The 20752-nt window shown below is 32.9% G+C and overlaps 5 protein-coding genes across 11 annotated transcripts; 2 read left to right on the top strand and 3 right to left on the bottom strand.

The window, feature by feature from the left end:
• Positions 1-131: 131 nt before the first annotated feature.
• LOC105199884 (nascent polypeptide-associated complex subunit alpha) lies at positions 132-3119 on the bottom strand. Of its 4 annotated transcripts, none has more exons than XM_011167164.3 (6): positions 2990-3119; positions 1920-2184; positions 1550-1669; positions 1248-1343; positions 988-1146; positions 132-377 (listed from the first exon to the last, which is right to left on the bottom strand). In XM_011167164.3, exons 2-6 carry the CDS (start codon positions 2172-2174, stop codon positions 363-365), a joined length of 645 nt encoding a protein of 214 aa, XP_011165466.1. In that variant the 5' UTR covers positions 2175-2184; positions 2990-3119; the 3' UTR covers positions 132-362. The 4 variants fall into 4 exon arrangements, with proteins under 4 accessions (XP_011165466.1, XP_011165467.1, XP_011165468.1 ...); XM_011167165.3 differs by having other exon boundaries at positions 2697-2991; XM_011167166.3 differs by lacking the exon at positions 2990-3119 and adding an exon at positions 2664-2971.
• A 484-nt stretch (positions 3120-3603) lies between these two features.
• Positions 3604-8401, bottom strand: LOC105199883 (endoplasmic reticulum junction formation protein lunapark-A). 3 transcript variants are annotated; one of them, XM_039452120.1, is made up of 9 exons: positions 7161-7184; positions 7054-7095; positions 6729-6916; positions 6451-6637; positions 6235-6246; positions 5748-5985; positions 5479-5640; positions 5213-5392; positions 3604-5053 (listed from the first exon to the last, which is right to left on the bottom strand). In XM_039452120.1, the coding sequence occupies exons 3-9, from the start codon at positions 6818-6820 to the stop codon at positions 4947-4949; spliced, it is 978 nt and encodes a 325-aa protein (XP_039308054.1). In that variant the 5' UTR covers positions 6821-6916; positions 7054-7095; positions 7161-7184; the 3' UTR covers positions 3604-4946. The 3 variants fall into 3 exon arrangements, with proteins under 3 accessions (XP_039308054.1, XP_011165464.1, XP_011165465.1); XM_011167162.3 differs by lacking the exon at positions 7161-7184 and adding an exon at positions 7976-8401 and having other exon boundaries at positions 3726-5053; XM_011167163.3 differs by lacking the exons at positions 6235-6246; positions 7161-7184 and adding an exon at positions 7976-8401 and having other exon boundaries at positions 3726-5053.
• A 1316-nt stretch (positions 8402-9717) lies between these two features.
• On the top strand, positions 9718-11464 carry LOC105199882 (tRNA (guanine-N(7)-)-methyltransferase non-catalytic subunit WDR4). Its single transcript, XM_011167161.3, has one exon. The coding sequence runs from the start codon at positions 10012-10014 to the stop codon at positions 11170-11172; it is 1161 nt and encodes a 386-aa protein (XP_011165463.1). The 5' UTR covers positions 9718-10011; the 3' UTR covers positions 11173-11464.
• A 94-nt stretch (positions 11465-11558) lies between these two features.
• LOC105199881 (26S proteasome regulatory subunit 10B) lies at positions 11559-13797 on the bottom strand. Its single transcript, XM_011167160.3, has 7 exons — positions 13670-13797; positions 13353-13432; positions 13230-13269; positions 12996-13132; positions 12444-12816; positions 12104-12367; positions 11559-12016 (listed from the first exon to the last, which is right to left on the bottom strand). Exons 1-7 carry the CDS (start codon positions 13764-13766, stop codon positions 11826-11828), a joined length of 1182 nt encoding a protein of 393 aa, XP_011165462.1. The 5' UTR covers positions 13767-13797; the 3' UTR covers positions 11559-11825.
• A 789-nt stretch (positions 13798-14586) lies between these two features.
• LOC105199955 (RAC serine/threonine-protein kinase) lies at positions 14587-20691 on the top strand. 2 transcript variants are annotated; one of them, XM_026130536.2, is made up of 7 exons: positions 14587-15147; positions 15922-16195; positions 16281-16515; positions 16725-16922; positions 17034-17304; positions 17383-17619; positions 17696-20691. In XM_026130536.2, the coding sequence occupies exons 1-7, from the start codon at positions 14997-14999 to the stop codon at positions 18034-18036; spliced, it is 1707 nt and encodes a 568-aa protein (XP_025986321.1). In that variant the 5' UTR covers positions 14587-14996; the 3' UTR covers positions 18037-20691. The 2 variants fall into 2 exon arrangements, with proteins under 2 accessions (XP_025986321.1, XP_025986322.1); XM_026130537.2 differs by lacking the exon at positions 14587-15147 and adding an exon at positions 15174-15678.
• Positions 20692-20752: the final 61 nt, after the last annotated feature.

Here is a 20752-nt window from a genome sequence, read left to right as displayed (position 1 = left end):
TGTTCTTTTGTTGATAAAAAAATCATTTGAGATTATAAAAAAAATACTAAAAAATGTCGATTTTTTAATCTTTTTTTTTCTATATCTCTCTGGATTTAACGCCTTTTTAATACGTAATAAAAAACCAAAAATAGTGACCTTAATGTATTTACCTTTTCTTTTACACGAATTCTGTATATACATGTGGAATCAATTTTTCGAGACAGTTATAGATTAAATCATGTGACCATTTTTTCATAATATACTGTGACTTATTCTTTTAATTAAAATAAAAAAGGACGACGTATTCTGATGATATACACGAAATAATGATTTCGAAACACCAGCTATCACGTTGTATATTCTGCTTCGAAGCAGCTCTATCACATCGTCAATTCCTGAAATAAAAAAATAGGCAGCAATGAATTATCGAGTCTCGTATTAATCGAGCACAATTTATTAATAGAAAACGAGTCAGTCTGCCAAGATGTATTCAACATAATTTTTATTCTGATAATATAAACGAAACCTTTAAAATAATCATCATGTAATTATATAAAAACATTTAAACATGTAAAGAAAAGAATACATGAATATACAGGGTGTTTCGTAAAAATTGTTACAATGTTTAAGGATAGATTGTGAGATCATTTTGAAACGAAAATCTTATTACCAAATTATCAACGCGATAGTTTTTAAGCGATATATATTTAAAATTGGCAAATTAAACTAAAACTGCGCGCGTTCTGGTAAGCGTATTATATGATAGTAAAGACGTTCATAAATATAAATTTTATTTTTTTAATTGATTTTGTATATACCTTCACTATGCGATGTGCTATACCTGAATTTCGGACAGTTTAATCTCTGCCATCTTTAAACCTTCTTTTAAAAACTATTGTAGTCTCAATATTTTAGTATCAAGTTTTTTTATCTCAAAATGGTCACAGGTGTTATACCCTTAAGCATACAATTTTTACGGAACACCTTATATATTTCAAAACTTACCATGATAGCATTGACGATGTCATTTTGATTATTCTTAAGAGCTTTAATAGCTTTCCCTCGTGATACATTAGCTTGACACATAACCAAATCAACGTCTTTCTCCTCCACGCCTGTTTCATCTACTTCTTCTTCCGATTCTTCTTGTATAGGAGCAACAACCTAATATAACAAAGTGAAGAAAGTAATGTTAAATACAATACACGAATATTGCATTTCTAAATAAATATATCTTGATTTATAAATACAAGTATATATCTTACCGTAGTGCTGCCACCAGCTTCAGTGGCTGGTATAACTGGTGGCTCCTTGAACTTCTCAGCTGCTGCTACTTGAGCTTGTTGACTGAGATCTTCAATCTATAGAAAAAATACATTCTATAAAAAACATATTAAATAATTTATACTAAATGTATACAGCAACAAATAATTATTAAATATCAGTCTGCCAAGGTGTTTTTCAACATTTAATTTCTGTTACAATTTGCGAAACCCTTCAGAAAATCATCATAAATTAAAGAATTCAATAAATACTCAATGTTACTAGGCATGGTTATGTTTCTTACCTTGGCTTCACCAAATACTATATATGTGTCCGAAGCTGGATTCTTCAAAACATCTGGTTTATTTATAACAAATAAAATGTTCTTCGATTTACGAATGGTGACTCTGTTGACTCCTTGTACCTGAATACAATAAGCAAAACAACATTTTTTCTTGAATATAAAGTGCATTTTAAGAAATGACATGTGAGTTGATATAGAAATGATTAATTCATAATTGATAAATCTCAAGTTCAATTCCAACATGTCTCAGAGTTTCAAAGATCTATTACAAACTTCAGAATTTTGAATAAAAGAACATGAAATTGTGATTTATATCTGGGACAACAAAATAAATTTATTAGATTATTAAAACATTTAAAAGATCATGTACCGGCTTCAATCCTAATTTGCTCATGAGCTTTCTGGCCTTCTTTTCACCTCGGCTCTGTTTAGCTTTGGATACCATATCAATGGGCAGGCCAGTGACCGTTGTGCCAGGGAAGCCGACAGTACCAGGTGTGCCAGCATCTTCCAATTCCGGTATTGTGTCATCTGAGTCAGAATCGGTCGCAGAGCCGATGCCTACCAACTCTACCTTGGTAGGCTCCGAACTCGCCGCCTTATCAAGCTCGGTCAATTCCGGCATGTTTGCTGACCTGTAAAAACACATCATCATACAGGTTTTTATCATTGTCATGGATTCTTCAAATTTCTTGCACAGTTCATTACAACATAAAGAAAAAAAAAATAGAAAAGATAAAATCTGTGCAAGCTCAATTGAAAAAAATAGACGATATGTAAAGAAAAGAAATTTTTGCAAAGAAATTAAAACAGCCGAAATGGAATATCAGAGACTACCACGTGTCAGGGTCACGATAGATCACGATAGACCCCGCCTAAGGCGCGTCTAGGTGATGATCCCTAAGACGGTCAAATTCGCGCGAAATGAAGAAATGAGATATACATTCAGGATATATGTATATATATATTCGATGTTTTTCGTAACGGAGAGTCAATCGTCATGTCGACGGAGGACGATCGTGGCGTTCATTGGCGCGAAGCTCGCGCACAATTTATAACGCGTATACGAACGGTAGTTATGGCGTCCGCCAGAGCAGCCCAAAAAACTGCTTACCAAGGATGATTTTGGTTTTTTTATGACTTTTACCTAATGTCGCGATTCGTTAGGGCGCACTGTAATTACGGATACCACGTCGCGTTACCGTTAGATTGTAATCCGAACGTTCCGTCGCGAATGTTCGTCGTTATGCATAAACACGGTAAAAAATTGGCGGAAACGAGGTTCGCGGAGTACCTGCCACGCTCGCGTCGATATTAATGACGATAAGCTGTATCACGCGATACTATTAACACAAACGTCACGGACGACGTCCAATCTCGCGATATACATGCATTTCTCGACGAATTACGCGGTGATGCCGGAAAAATTGTTTGATTTACCTCAAACGGTGATCCGCGGACGAACACTATTTTTATCGCGTAAAGTTAAGGCTGATTTACATGCGAAGATTTGCGTGTGCCCACTCGAGTGCAGCCATGTTTTTGAGAATGCCGACGAAGAACGCTGAAATCTCATTGGTTGTTGAGAATCGTATCGAATTTTCCGCGCGTGCGCAGTAACAAATGCAATGATACTAAAAACGCGGAGCGTTTCTAAAAGCTAAAGATCAAGATAATTAAAATATATAACGCAATATAACGTTAATCGTTCGCAGACTAACCTAAATATTATCATATTGACCTAGACGATTTTTTCAATCTTACCGATTTTGATTCGAACAAAAAAAAAACTTTTCAGGTCATATAATTGTAAAATCGTATTCTTAAATAAAAGAGTATATACCAAAACTTTTTCAGATTTTTAAAAGCCCAAAAACCTTTTGGAAAACATTTACCAGTAACCCCAAATAGTGTAAATAGTGAAGAAAAAAAGAGTAATTTGCAGAGAGTTAATATCATTTGAATATAATAAAAATTGCATTATTGTATCTATTGAATTATTGGCAAGATACAGTAGTAACTGCGGATAAAATGAAGAAAAAAAACCGCTGGAATTCTGTCTAAAATTGTATTATATTAAGGAATTTTCGAAATTGCTCAGGTGTTTTACATACAAATTTATCACGCTGAAATGATAGTTTTACAATTCCTTACTTAGTAAGCAAAAAATACGATATAATGAAAAACAATCACATTCATTTACAATTCACGGTTACATTAAGGTTGAATTCGAGCTGATACAATAATCATGAGTTTTATTAGCCTATCTAGAATCACAGTAGAGTGTGTAATCATAAGTAATATAATATAGAGCGCATTCTCAAATTTCTATTCTCATGATATTATTTCATCTAGAAACTATCTGCGTGTTAAGTAATTTTCCATGCAAGACCGCAATGCTGTTAAAAAATGCATTATTTTTCTTCGTTTCTTCTTTCTAAAGACGACACATTTACATAACAAGAATCATCTTCCACAATATCCTAAACTACTAAGCTATAAGTAAAATAATTAAATACAGCTAGAACGCTCAAGTTAATTTTCATAAAGCGATATATGCGACTATTGCGTTATTCAGATAAAAGGCATGACTGATTGAGCTTAAGATGTATGAAAGAAAGATCCAGCGCATTCTTCTCAAAAGAATTTGTTGCCTAATATAAATATTGATCTGCCACTGCAGATAAGATAGGCAGTCTTATAAAAAATACATTGTTAATTGATGTGCAACATGAACCTTTCGCATGCATGCAATTGTTCAAGTATTTTGTTGCATTTAATTAGATTATACCTCAAAAACTATATAAAAATGTTATGCAATTTCATATAAATATTGCAATAAATATTTCTATGAAATCTACGAGATATTTAAAAGGAATTAGACTAATGATTTTTTTTTTGCTTTTACTTTAGTTTTTTGCATTTAATAACAACGCTAATGCAAATAAAGATTTGGAATGATAAGGATTGTTAACGACCGATCTATGATCGATCTCTAATCATAAGTGTAAGATTCTTATATATTTTCCACAAATTGTCTTGCAAGTGCTATATAATTAAAACTTAGATAAATCTGTCAGATTTCATTACGTACGTTACCAACAATCTTATAATATTTGTTATTTCTAAATTATAGTAACAATTTCCATTAAATAGCACTTCAATTGACTGAATTATAATTATAATCTAAAAAGGTATTTTACACTTCTAACTCTCATTACGTGTTAAGAAAGTCAACATATTTTATAATTCATTTTATTTCAATGATTTATGTTTCCGTTTTTGTTTACTTATACCCTCTTTACTTTTATCAAATTTTAAACTTACTTGAATTTATAATTTACAAATATTCTGTTGCGCCTTCAGGCTGTTTATTCGAATAGAAAAATTATGAGTGCTACGACTGTATTTTATCAGATTCATTCTCATCTAATAATTCCTTGGTTTCTGATTCAGGAGTGTCAGATGTTTCACCTGGTCTTTCAACTACTTCGATATCCGAATCTAAAAAATGAAAAAATTATACAAATACTGATATTCATTCTAATATGCATATACATTATTCATACTACAAATCAAAATCATTGACAGGAAATTGAATAATATATAATTATTAGAGAAATTAATATAAATACAAATCATTAAAAATAAGAAAAATTAAACCTGTATCTGAATGCGTGCTGGTTTCCAGCTCTGTATATTTTATCTCTTCGTCTGCATTACTAGGTAGATTAGTTTCAGGTATATTCGAAGCTGTAGCAGGGATATCAAAATCTAATTTTGGAGCAGAAGGTTTTTGCTTTCTCGCGGGATTCCAGAAACCACAATAACAGCATCTATATGCTATATAAATATACATTTTAAATAATACCACCTGTTAAAGTATATTTTAAAGAAAACTCTTTTAAGAAAATAATCATCTTGCTCACCGAAGTATTCAAACTCTTCTTTCAGAGCCATTCCATTATGCGATTCACATTGCCGACAAATTAAAGCATAGCGATTTGCAGGACCGTCACCTACTAAATAATCAACCAAACGATCAATCACTGTTCTTTGTTGCGGCAATACAGGTCGTGGTAACGGTGATCCTAAAGTCGTATATGGAGTCGTTAATTACCTCTATATAATTAATGTATTTGTGACAAAATATATAAATACAATATTTTTGTGAATCATGTATTATATATTGACTTACGGAAACCTATGGTCGCAGGATTAATTACTCTAGACTGGAAAGGAGTATTTGAAGGCTGATTAATCGGTCTAGTGACAGGTGTCGTTTGACCAGAAGTAGGTACACCAGTCTGTGCACTTTGTGGCTGATTTTGAATTGGTACGATCCTTCTTCTTAACTCGGAAGGTAGAGGAGATATTACAGCCTGTGGTGCAGGACGCCGAGGTGTCTCAGATGGCAGTGACATCCTATAGGTAAGCTAAAAACAAAATTAATTTTGTATATTTTATTGTGCGTTATATATTATATATTGTATATTTTATTATGTATATTTTATATATACATTATATTTTATTATATATCATCTAAAAAAAGGTCTTTAAATATAGCTTGCATTTCATTTTCTTAAGATTAAATTGCATGCTTTGCTATCATTGTTGCATGTATTTTATACTTTTACACACATATGTTCACGTGTATTACGAGTTCTGAAGTACAAAATACAAACCTTCGGAGTTAACTGTAAAGAAAAAATAAAATCTAATGAATACAAAATTAAACTTGTGAGAATATATAATAATAAAATAAAACAAAATAAACTAGTATAAATTATATATTTTTAGCTTCCTTTAAGCTTTGCTTATAGTTTGGTTTTTACATTCGAGATATTTAACAGCTATTTAAATAAGAATAATAATAATAATAATAATACACATCTACTTACAGGTGACATAGTTAATTCGTCTGGTGCAAATTTTAATAATATCTCTTTAGCTTTCTTGTACGTTTCCGTTTCAGTAACTTCATTTAATATTTTCTTTTTCTCCGCCATGATCGTGGACAATTTTTCTTGATTATGAGTAATTTTACGATTGTAATACCAAGAAACCATTTTCTTTGTTAAAAGTATTCTGAAAGGAAAATACATTTGATCACATTTTCTATCAAAAAAGTTTACTTATTGTACAATTGCAATCAGGTGTATCACCCTTGTATACTTACAAAATGGGGAAAAACAGTAATGGTGTTATATAAAAGATTTGATCGTACAACGAAGCTGGGAAGAAGCAAAAATAAAAAATGAATGCTATCATAATATAAAGAATAACTCCATAGATGATAATGGTCCCCACTATCTTCTTGTGTCTCTGCTCTGTCGTCTGTCCATACTGTTGGATGTCTTTGATTTGCTGCAAAAAAATAGGAAGTTGCACAATGCAATATTATAATATGTAGCACACACACACACACACACACACACACACACACACACACACACACACACACACACACACACACACACACACAAGAATAAAATAACACTTACTGTATCTAGACTCTCCAAAATTTCAATGGTCGTCTTCTTTTTCTGAAAATCATATTTTATATTACAATACATGTTTACCTTACAAATATGTAAATACTCATATTTACATGTAGGTTATTTATAAATCACAATAAGATATAAAATCTTTTGAAAAAAGAATAAAAGGAATTCTCTTGAAAAACGTAGGACAAATGTTTCTGTAATATTTGATAACGTACTAAACTGAAAGTGGATAAGATTGAAAAAAAAAATATTTATAAATTATATTTTTTTCACACTCTATATTTATAGACAGTAAAAAAAATTTGATTTTAGTTGACGAAGTAACGTCGCGTATCGCTCGCAAATCTGGTAATATAATTTCTTGACACATGACATCTTTAAATTAGAATGCAGTTCGTCATTGAATATTAATGTTTGGGTCTGTCACAATACCCCCGAGGAATAAATTTATCGACCGTTTTTGTTTACTCATGATAATGGTGGAGAAATTGCCTTTACGCGATGAACTCAAGGACTCGTGTGTTACGCGCGACTCCTTTAAAACAAGAAAAAAAGATTATGCCAGAAAAAACATAGTCGGTAATCGCGCGGCGTTACGTGTCGTTTTTACGTTTCGTTGCGTTTAGAGAAAAGAAAATCGAGTGAGTCGTTGCCTCACACCAAGGTTAACGCGATTTGCGCGATTACGTGTCTGTCGTCATTCGAACGGTTTTCGCGGCTATAAATAGGCTGTGAATGATGTTTAGAAATATTGCTCGGCGAGGTCCGTTTGGCTCGCGAAAAGACAGATGCGCGGGACGCCGTATGCGGTGCTAACCTCAATGAGATGTCAGGAGAAAAAGAACGCTCGCGGCACACGTCCGATCGCTCGGTCGTTACCACGATGCAAGTATACTCTTACTCCGTGATCGTTACTCACCTGAAACCTGGACAGTATTATCCCCATATTAAGGACGGTTATGACGAAGGCGGGTTACGTGCGAAGAATTCCTATTGACGTCGATCACAGACGCATCGGGCGCGTGTGACGCCAAAATTGACATGAAACCGCCTCCCGATCGTTTTAAAATAGTCCTCGTCCTACCGCTCGGCTGGCCGGTTGTCCCTCGCGCCGTTCGATACGATCCAAATTTAAATCTCCGTCGCGCCTTTTGTCTCGTTATTTATAGTCCGGTGATTGCGCCTACGGGATCGCCCGGCGCGTCAACGTTCGTCCGACGATTGTTATCATGGTTCGGCGTGTGACGGAGAGAGATGAAGAAAAAACCGCGCGGAAAACCGCTCCAGCTGTCAACTACCGTGGCTCGTCAGCACGACGTGTTCGCGCTCTCAGTTCCCGTCTCCCGGGACTCTCGGACGAGTCGCAAACACACGCGATCGCGCTCCACTCCGCGACTCGGCAAACAGCGCAACCGAGACGGAGTCGTGCGTTCGCGAAACTCGCAAAAACGCCCGGTGGAGACTGGGGCTGGATTATGGACGCGGGCTGAATCGTGCGAAAAGGAGGCAAAACCAGACGAAAACCGACTTTCGTTCTGTTACCTCTACGATTATATGACTTTAACCGTCAACGGTTGTCCGTTGGAACTTATCATTATTTATAAATGCACCGAATGGAACGCTAACTTCAAATTTGAGTGTAGCTGGTGTAGGAATTAACAGCAATCTCAGCCAATCTAGCGCCGTCATCGGCTAACTAATTAAAATGTCAGACATGAATATTTGGACAGGAGGAAGCGCGTCTCAGATTTTATGCCATGTTTAAATTAATTTTTTTATCGCTGTACTGAACTGCTCTAAGAAAATTTTTCTTCTTGTTTTCGAAATTTCAAACATATTTTGTTTTAAACTGTATAAAAAAAAAAAACAGATGTTTTGTATTAATTATAAAAATATTAGCCATTTTTTTGTTATTTTATCTTTATCATTCATTAAACGTAAAACAAGAATAAAATCACTATTCAGGATTGGGCAGTATTAACTTATAGTTAAAAAATTAAATAAAGTTAGAAAGTTAATAACTTTTAACTTGAATTTAGTTGATTTCTAATAATTTAATTTTTAAGTTCAACTTATTTTTAAAACACAAACTTCAATTTATTACAACTTTTCCTAGGTTACAAATTTATGTAAAAAAATTAAAAGAAAAAAAAATACATTTCTCTATATAAAAAAAATAATATTTCTTTATTATTTCATATAACCTTAATTTAGAAAAAAGATATTAAAAATTTATCTGATGATCTGTATTATTATAATTGTTTTGAGTTATAATCTAATTTTTAAAAACTACGAATTTATAATTTAACATGTTTTATAAGCGCGTAATATTATTTAATATAAAATAATATTTTAATTAATATAATATCAAATAATATTAAATAATATTCATGAAATAATAATGTAAATGTAATTCTATTAAAGTGAAATGAGGTTTATATGAAAAATATATAAAATTCAATTTTTAACATAACTATATTTTATAAGCAATTAACTTTAACTAAAGTTTAATTTAATTAATTAGTATTTTAATTTAGTTAAAAACATTAATTTAGTTAAAAATTACTTTAGGTAAAAAAAATATTAACTTTTCAATCCCGCGCGCATTCTTATATATGTGTGCGCATGCGCGTATTGTATCATGATATAGGGTGTGTTCGGGAAGACACTTGTCGCATCATTTTATCCTTGTTTACATCTAATGAATGATAGAAAACACAAATAGCGAATAGCAGCCTCTCCGAACACACCTATTACCGCGGTGTTGCTACCCATTGCTACCGTTGCTACGTATAAGTTAAGTTAGGTTAGGGTTGTACACAATATCAGTACACGTGCTACGCGTGTACGCACCACGTCATTGTTATTACAGACAATTACAGATTGCACTTATTCGGTACTGGACGATGATGATTAAAATTTTCTGAAAACGATTCCAACGAATCTGTTGCAAATATGAGCTTTTCCGTATATGAATCATATGTGGCTCTATGCAACAACGAACGTGTGATAATACACGATGTTGATAGCGGTACCGAAAACGTGATAGTCTTGCCCGATCTGGAGTCGAAGAAGATAGATACGCACAACAATGTGGACATCGAAACTTATCACATGATAACGTCTTTGATGTTTTCGAAGGACGGGAAGTATTTTGCAGTGTGCACGAATCGCAAGCAACTGTGCCTGTATGAAACGAGGGGCTCGAAGCTCCTGTCGAATCGAACGCTTACCAGGGCTGCAAGCAGGGTGAGGTTCTCACCGAACAACGATATCGTGATAGCAGACAAGGCCGGAGACGCCTATCTGTTTTCCACTAGTTGCCCGACGAAGGCCGGAACCTTGATCCTGGGACACTTATCGATGCTGCTCGACATACTCATCACGCAAGATATGAGATACGTCCTAACAACTGACAGGGACGAGAAAATAAGAGTTTCCATGTTCCCGAACTGCTACAACATTGTATCCTACTGCTTGGGACACGCAAAATTCGTGACGAATATTTCGGAGTTGCCACACATGAGGAGCATCCTGGTATCGTGCGGTGGTGATGGAGTCTTCAAATTGTGGGACTATAAGCATGGAGGTGAACTAATGTCTGTAAATTTTTGTGATAAGGTACCGAAATGTGACATAGAGAAATTTAATCAGTATCTCCGTGACTGTAATTATGACGAATCTGTAGACATGCTACCTGTCAAGCATCTTAGAGTATCTTATCTTAGTAAAATAGAATCTTTAGCTGTAATAAGTTTTTATAGTAGCAAGTTACTATTAGTTTATAGAATTAGTGGTGACAATGAGATACAGTTACAAGCAAATTACTTGGAATCTATAATTATGGAAGCCGAGCCCATGGAATTTCTCTTACACAAACAAAATTTGTGGGTATTAACAGATATAGGATTGCAGGTATACAAATTTGAGAATGATAGATTTGTAATTCATGACGCTCTGAATCCCACAATTAAACATCTTGATGCATCTTGGCAAATTTTGAAAAATACTATTGTTAAACGAAATTTGTTCCCAGTTTTATATAAGAGAAAATATGATAATGTGCAAGAATATCAAGAGAAGAAAAAGATTCGTCTTGCAAACAATATAGAGTAGATTATAATACATTTTTATAAATAAGTACAATGGGATGTTGTGTAGCTCCATATAAGAATGATGAATTCTTAAAAGTGATATTGTGAGTTTAAATCCATAAATTTCATATATACAAATTTTGAATTTGTAATCTTTAGATCACAAAGGAACTCTGTAGATCTAGATATAAATAGTCCCATACTCTTCCATTACTATCATAAGTACAATAGTTGTGTACAGTATTTCATAAAATATGCAAACATTTGCAAATCAAATGAAGGAGAGAAATAAAGATATCTATATTTTCTTTTTACATCAATCGTTTTAGATTATTACCAAATTATTAATTGAAGACTTTACAGCAACAGTAAGTTAACCCACATTTTGTAAAAACAACAAAAAATTTATTTTTTTTTTCACTTTAACATTAGTTCATTTTTTTGTTTTTAAAATGTGAATCAGCCCACTATTATTGTAAGGTCTTCAATTGTATCATACAAATCTGCTAATGTGTTAATGCTGAATAAACTTTTACAGAAATTATATATAATTTCATTATAGAAAATAAAAATAATTATATCAAGGCAATATTGAATGATCCAACTTGGATCATACAAAAATTAATAGACATCTAATATTACTTTTGAAATATAAAATGACAGTATTACGTCGAATTACACAGGTTTATAATCTAGTTTCGATTCAAGTTTCTTATTGTCAGAAACCTTTCTGACAGCTTTCATAAAATCTTCCTGTATTACGTATTCTCTTTCTAATCGTATTGCAAACAGACCAGCCTCCGTGCACACATTTCTCAAGTCAGCGCCATTAAATCCATCTGAGAGTTTAACCACTGCCTCGTAATCTATATTCACATGAATAATATTTATATACATAATTATGAAATGAAATATATTTAGAGTGTAAAATACAGGATGAACAAGTTTCTTACCGATTTCACCATGTTTGGCAATTGGCAAGGCATGTATCTTTAAAATCTCTAAACGAGCTTGCTCATTAGGAAGCGGTATTTCAATTTTTCTATCTAGTCTTCCCGGTCGTAATAATGCAGGATCCAAGGTATCAGGCCTGTTTGTAGCCATTATCATTTTAACTTGACCCAATGAATCAAATCCATCCATCTGATTCAATAATTCCATCAAGGTTCTCTGAATTTCGCGATCAGCGCTTGTCCCTTCTGAGAATCTGCGGCCACCTATATACATTGGAAAAAAATATTAATAACGCTAAAATTCTTATATTTTTTTTACTTATGAATATCATATACCTACCAATAGCGTCAATTTCGTCCATAAATATAATGCAAGGTTGATGATCGCGAGCGTAATTGAACATTTCTCTGATGAGTCTGGCTGATTCTCCAATATATTTATCAACAATAGCGCTCGAAACGACTTTCAAGAAATTTGCATCTAATTGACTGGCAACAGCTCTCGCCAGTAACGTTTTTCCTGTACCCGGAGGGCCGTACAACAGGCATCCCTTGGGAGGAGTGATTCCGACTCTTTGAAAGAGTTCAGGATTTAATAATGGCAATTCTATAACTTCACGCAATTCGCGTATTTGTTCACTCAAACCACCGATACAGGAATATGTCACGCAACCAGGATCTTCATGAGACATGTTATAAACTAATGGATCAACCTAAAAAGCAACAGGAATAAATTTTTTATAAGTTTGGAACTGATCATTTTACACCTATTTCTATTAATCTAGATTAATTTCGATATCAATTTCATTCTTTTTTCCTTTATCTCCTCTAAGAATTAAAAAAAGAAAAAATGGAAATGGACATTAAGAATTAATTAGTGAGTTGTTTTTACCTCACGTGGCAAATAGCGCATAATGGTAAGAGTTGTCATATCTAAAGCAACTCTTGTTCCAGATTTTAATTTATTTTTATCCAACTGACGCCGACATCCAACAACGTAGCGTGGACCGTTTGTTGCTTTTACTATGACTACAATTAATAAAATCCATTATTAGCTATCTTTAGAATTAAATGTAAAGCAAGATACAGACATATATATGACATTAGTTTGATACACATTACTTACACTTCTCTTCTGTAAGTTGTTTCAATACTTCTCCAACAATCTATGCAGTAAAGAGATTAATGAAATATGGAATATATAAATAAGCCTCAGAATTATCAATTTTGACAGTATAGATAACAATACCTGTCCAACACTTTGTAGCGCCTTTAAATCATTTTCAGACTTGTCATATTGTTTTGTCAGATCCTTAAGGTGTTCTCTCACTAGAAAATACATGTATTTTATAGTAACATTTTTTATAAATTAATTATAAAAAACAAAACAAAAGTCTCAGAAAAGTATATTGATATTTTGATACAAGAAAAAATTATTAAAAGCAAAATATCAAGTATAGAAAGCTTAATAAAGAAAGTGTGAGAGGTTAAGATGCCTCCGATACACATCATTTGTAAATAAAGCTTTATTATATAAAGTTTATAATATCAACGAAAGTAACTCACTTTCCTTCAGCCGTGACTCAACTTCTTTATGTTCTAAAAGCTTTTTTCGATAATCTTGAAGGGCTTTTTCTCTCACAGAATCCATGGTGACCGCCATTTCTACTTATTTTGCTGTATAACTGTCATCGACAGAATTTTTGTAGATAGGCAAAACGTGCATCGAAAATGTAACAGAGTCAACCTTAACTGACGATATTGATGAGATGCGTTTAATATTATTTAACAAAAATTAAACAATATACTTTGCTATTGCGAATAGAGAAATTAAAATTTTTATATTTATTCAAAAAAGGATTAATTTTTAAATTTTGTTTTAAGTAAACTTTTTTTTAATTTATATTATAGTTACTTCAGTTATTTCATTCCAATAATTTTAAAACGGAAAAAATAATAAAATAGTATAAAAATACAGAACATTGCAATTTCAAATAATTAAATAACAAATTATATTTATTATAAAATCTTTTTATTTAGATCATTTATATTAAAATTATCATCATTGTGTGTATGAGCGGATTATCATCACTGCTCATACACACATGCAAATACACATGCTCTTGGATGCATAAATATGCCCTATTGAACAAAATTCTCATTATATTTAATACCTCTAAAAGAATTTTTTATTTTTTAAATTTGTAAAGATTTCTGAAAATTATTTTAAATTTCTTCAGATTTTGTAAGTTTTCTTTAGAAATTATATAATGAGAAATTTTAGAATATTTTAAAATTTATGTATAATAAAGAATTCTAAAAATAATTTGGAAAAATTATAAAATTGTACACAAAAATTTTGAAAAATTTTAAAATTTTATAAAAAAAAATTTGCCAAGTGATCATAAATATTCATGCATGATTATATATGCATACACACGTCCTGAATTAGTGCAACTTTAGGACCGGTCTCACCATCCCCGATTAGCTTAATCGATTATCTGGGAGTTTGCCGAGACGTGTTCGGACATGTTTTTGTCCGGAAAGTTTTTGAGGGTTGCTGATGCGATCAATTGCCGGTGTCATTCGTATCCCAAGTTCAATTTTGTATTTCAAGACTTTCTTGTGTCGTTCAGTCCTCCCGTGAAAACGCGACTTCAAGCCCAAACCGATCGTCGCGCCGCTTCTGACGTATCTTTAGTTGAGCGTGATCACGTCGACGGTCAGTGTGTACATATGCATCACCTGCCGCACGCGTATCTATGATTACTCAAGTTTACATACGCGCACCACTCCCGTTACTGCGTGTTCGTAATTTTTGTGAGATTCCCGACGTAGGACGGAACTCGGAACGTCGCCGGAATATCGGCAAGTGCGTATCCCCGAACGAGTGATGGGGGACGCAGCGATGAACGTCGCAGCGTCCGGTGGCGGCGGCGGCGGTGGCGGCGGCGGTGGTGGTGGCGGCGGCGGCAGCGGTGCTGGCAGCGGCAGCGGTAGCGGTGGTCAACGCATCGTTAAGGAAGGATGGCTCCAAAAACGCGGTACCGCCATAATATTTACGTTTCACGTAATGTTTACTGGAGCCCGTGGCTCCGACTTACTCCGACTTAATCCGACTGTCGTCCGCTTCTGCCTACGCGATTACGCGCGGGCTAAGTGTCACGAACGCATGCCGCTGCTCGTCCTCGAACGTGTAACGCGGAAGGGAAGACGATATCGAGGTCTTGGAAAAACTCACTGGACGTCTTCCTCGAGTCTCTCGCAAAATCGTTTACGCGCGCGAATCCACTCACTGCGACGAGAAACGTCGGTAGGACTCAGCGCCTATGGTGTTCGTGTCTTCACGTTCGTGCGAAGATCAAGTTTTTGCGTCTCGATAGAAATTAGAAATTAGATCGCATTTGAGCAATTCGGCTGACTGACTGATGCGGCGCGATTGCTCAATTCTCTTTCTGTGTCCAAGATCTTGGAACGATTTCTAGCATCGTGGATGCAAAGCTTAAGAATGATTGCGATTCTTTAATGATGCTTTATAACGATTTATAACGCACCACGTGGATGAAATACCCGAGGTGACAAGCATGGCATTTTGGGAGAATTAGCTTCCCTAGATCAGTATCAGACATCCCCATTAGTCATATTTGTATTTGTATTGTAATTTTCTTCCTTTTCTGTTGTATTGAATATATTGGAAATTTTATAGTATATTATTTATTGAAAAAAAAAGTTTAAATGTTTAAAAACTTATTTTTTAATTAAATTTTTCTAATAAAATATTTGCACCCAAATTAAAGTGTATAATAATTTCTTTGTAGGAGAACACATAAAAAATTGGAGATCAAGGTACTTTGTCTTGAGAGACGATGGTACACTGGTCGGGTTCAAGGCAAAACCTGATTCACAAATGGCTACGCAAACATCTACCCAGCCGTTAAATAACTTCACAGTGCGTGGATGCCAAATAATGTCAGTGGACAGACCTAAACCCTATACATTTGTTATTAGAGGCCTCCAGTGGACGACTGTAATCGAAAGGACGTTTCATGTGGAAACAGAACAAGAAAGAGAAGAATGGGTAGCAGCAATCAGGTTTGACTTTGACAGTAATCTTTCAAAATCCCAAATTTTTTGTTGCTCCATTATAATTATCTAATTTTCTCATATTTTTTCTCAGAAATGTAGCAGATAGATTAGCAAATGAAAATCTGCAGCAAGAGCAACCACAAATGCAACAATCCTCTTCTTCGGAGGATGTTGATATGGAATCGTCAGTAGGTGCTAGGTCAGATTCTTGTAGTTCCTTAGGTGTTGTATCTACTGATATAGATGGTGGTAGTATTGATGAATTATCAGCAAAATTCAGTGTCCAAGGAACTTCAAGTAGTAAAAGCACTGGCAAAAAGAAAGTAGTAAGTTATTAAATCTTGTATATATTTTCAATTATTTTGACAGATTATCTTATCTTTTCTGAAAAAAACGTATTACTCAATTATGAATCATGCTATTAGGATGCGTGTAAGAATATATCATTTATAAATATAAAGATTAATTTTTTTTAAATCAATTTATCAATGTACTTAAAGACATTATTCACAAATTTTTTATGTGCTTGTTTCAGACTCTTGAAAATTTTGAATTTTTAAAAGTTTTGGGAAAAGGAACGTTTGGGAAGGTAATTCTTTGTAGAGAAAAAGCGACAGGACATTTATATGCTATTAAAATTTTAAGAAAAGAAGTTATTATCCGTAAAGATGAAGTGGCACACACACTTACTGAAAACAGAGTATTACGTACTACTAATCATCCTTTTTTAATCGTACGTAAAATACTATTTAATACATATTTTATTACATATTTTTTATAATTTTTTAATTTGTAGAATCAAAATCATTTTTATTGAATTATAATGCTAAACATACATTTGCAGTCTTTGAAATATAGTTTTCAAACGGCGGATAGGCTGTGTTTTGTTATGGAATATGTAAACGGAGGCGAATTATTTTTCCATTTGAGTCGATCACGAGTCTTTGGCGAAGATCGTACTCGATTTTATGGCGCAGAGATTATATCGGCCTTAGGTTACTTGCACTCGCAAGGCATTATATACCGTGATCTCAAATTGGAAAATCTCCTCCTGGATAAAGATGGGCATATAAAAATTGCTGACTTTGGTTTGTGCAAGGAAGATATTACTTATGGTTTGTATCATTTGTAAATCGAAAGTTAGATTAAAACTAATGAATAAAAGTTTTGATGAGATTAATTATATAACGTAGGGAGAACGACAAAGACATTTTGCGGAACACCAGAATATTTGGCACCAGAAGTACTTGAAGATAACGATTACGGACGAGCTGTGGATTGGTGGGGCGTGGGTGTAGTCATGTATGAAATGATGTGTGGTCGATTACCTTTTTATAACAAAGATCATGAAAAGCTATTTACGCTTATTTTATTGGAAGAAGTAAGATTTCCTAGAACGATTAGTAATGAAGCAAGAGATATGCTTGGTGGTAAGTACTACAAATTTTAGTGATTACAAACATGTTCTTAAATAAGAAAATACATACCTATGGCTTATTTTTATAGGTTTATTAATAAAGGACCCAAGCAGAAGATTAGGCGGTGGACCTAATGATGCGAAGGATATCATGAATCATGCATTTTTCTCATGTATCAATTGGACAGACCTTGTCCAGAAGAAGATTCCTCCACCCTTTAAGCCGCAAGTGACTTCAGATATTGACACTCGATATTTTGATAGTGAATTTACCGGCGAAAGTGTTGAACTTACACCCCCGGATCAAGGCTGTTTGGGTAGTGGAGGGGGTTTAAATTCTATAGCTGAAGAACAAGAACATTTTCCCCAATTTTCATACCAGGAAAGTCATTCAGCAGCAACTTCTTCCATTGTTTCTATTAATCACTGACAGTGTCAAGTGTCTTGCTTAATTAATGTAAGATGCAATTCGATGCATGAAAAATCTCAAACAAAAAAGTTTAATTACGATATGTATCTGACGATTGTCTGCAAAGCTTGAAATTTTCCCAATAGTCAGATCAATCAAATTATCTTTCTTTACGATGCTTTTTTTATGCATCTTAAGAGATTGTCACATATCTCCAATGGCAAAAAAATTAGATTTATGCGTATAAGTGTGCGCGCGCATATTACATCTATACACATAATTATTCATTAAAATTGTATATGGCAGAATGTATACTATAAGATTAGATTGAGATAGTATGATTACTATTTGCATATAGACTCGAAGGAATATGACAGGGATTAAATTACGTTCATAATTGAATCAAGTTAACTAAAACTCCTTGAGACATGTATTGTGAATATTGAATAATTTTCTTGTCATCAAGGAATGTGCGGTATAAACCTAAGTATAATCTTTCATTTAACAAAAGCTGCACTTGACACTTTCCAACTTCATTGTCACTGTTTATTATCTTATTTATGGAAGGGCAGTGTTCCTGATCTTTTTTTTAATTCAATAGATGACTGTTACGGCAGATGCCAAAATAGAAAATTCGCAATTAGCAAAACGCCAACAAAAAGAAAATGGTTTTGTCCATTATGAAAGTAGAATGTGTAGTAAAATATCAGCTTTAATTGAATTATTGTATAAATTGGAGATTACTTTTTTAGCCTTATGAGAAAATCATTATTATGATTAATAATAGTTCGAAATGTGCGAGTATTTGAAAATTCTGGGCTGTAAAGAATTCGGAGCACTCGTTCGAAACAAATTTTGACTATTTTTGGAATTGCTTGAAAAAGGAAGCTGTTTGAAAAAAACTTGTGGCTTAAATATTTTCTACCTACTTTTCCTAACTGCAAAATACATTACTTAACAGTAGATACATGTATAGAAAATTGTACGTATAGAAAATAATCAGAAATGAAATTCTGTATTACATTATTACAATTTGATATTTTATTATTGAATCATATGTTTAAAGCTTGAGCAATCGACACTTGAATCGATAGTTACCTAATACAGCAAAAGGTAAAAATTTTATGTGAGATTCTATGATATATTACAGTTTGTTTCCACTGATAAGATATTTGGAAAAAATTTTTTAAATTAATTAACTTTCTGTATGTTTTTTTTCGGCACTTATAGCTTGTACAAGTAGGTCTGTCATGTCGAATGCTATTTTCCCTACCTTAAAAAAAATTTAAAAAGAATGTATGGAATGTCTGTCAACAAGAGTTGTTATTTTATCTTGAACGTTTCAGACCTACGTATACAGGCAAAGTTTTTAACGTTTTAAATATCACGTATTTAAAAATAATGGTTTATGTATATATACAGAATGTTCCGTAAAGGTCGTAACAAGAATAGACTTTTGGGATTATTTGGAAAAAATCCTCATACCAAAATGTCGAGGTTGCAATAATTTTTAAATGAGAAGTTTAATGTTGGTAAATCAAACTACCTAAAATGTGCACGCTCAGATATGGCATATCATACGGTAGAAAAAATATCCCTAAATGATTCTTATTTTTTATTTCATTGATTTTGCATATGCCTTTATTATGTGTCATACCTGAATGAGTTTGATTTGCCAATTTGAAATTCTTCTCATTTAAAAACTCTTGTAGACTCTAGACATTTTGATATATATTAAGATTTTCGTCTCATAACGATTTCAGGAGTTTCATGCAGAATTCACACTGCGTCTAACGGTGATCCAATATCCAATAAGAGATAGGTTTCCTAGGTAGTAACACTTTTCATTCTTTTCAATTTTCAAAAAACTTTTGATCTATTGAATATCGGACATTATACATCAGATATCAAGTGCAATGAATCTGCATTGTTACAGATTTTACGGGACATTCTGTGTGTATGTAAATTTTATCTCTATATTTTTTTCAATGTCTGTCAATGTTTTCAAAATCTGCATTCTTTGAAATAATCACAAAAGATTGTTCTTAAATACAATCATTATTTAAATATAAGCAATTCTAAAAATAATTCTTTAGGAGATAATGAAATATATAAATTGTTTATTATTCAAAACATAAATCAAAACATAAGTGAAATCATTTCTCAACTTCAACGATATAGGCATAAAATAATTTGTGCACAATTATGATCAAAGTGCCTAGTAAACGATTACTCCCTAGTGCAAATAATATAATTTACATTTGAATGTAAATGCGAAAATAGCATAATCAATCATTATTCTATTTTTATTTATCAAAGCTAAAACACTTACTCTATATCATTAGATAAACTCGCATTTTTCAAGAGTTGGCTAATTTAAAACTTATAAATATTCAGAAAACGTAAAATCTTACAAATAATTCATTATAGGTTTGAAAATATGTTAGCCACAATTAGAGTGATTGAAGCAGTTTTGAATCTAATTGATCGAATGAGTTCTATCCGAAATGTAGTCGTAAAATATGTGAAACTTCGAAACACTCACACGTATCTAATTATGAATTTTAAATCAGAAAAAATGTTTTCCTAAAAAAAGAAAAAAAAACAATCAAGGCTATTCGTTATATCTTTATGTATCATTAAATAGTGATTAATTATGAGAGTTAGATGGAAAAATGAAATCTTATACAACTAATACTATATACATATATATACATATATATGTATATATTTATAT

The sequence above is a fragment of the Solenopsis invicta genome, chromosome 7, assembly GCF_016802725.1.
Source record: "Solenopsis invicta isolate M01_SB chromosome 7, UNIL_Sinv_3.0, whole genome shotgun sequence".
Lineage (NCBI taxonomy): Eukaryota > Metazoa > Arthropoda > Insecta > Hymenoptera > Formicidae > Solenopsis > Solenopsis invicta.
The sequence above is the reverse complement of the archived record's forward strand: the minus strand, read 5'-3'. Positions and strand labels throughout refer to the sequence as shown.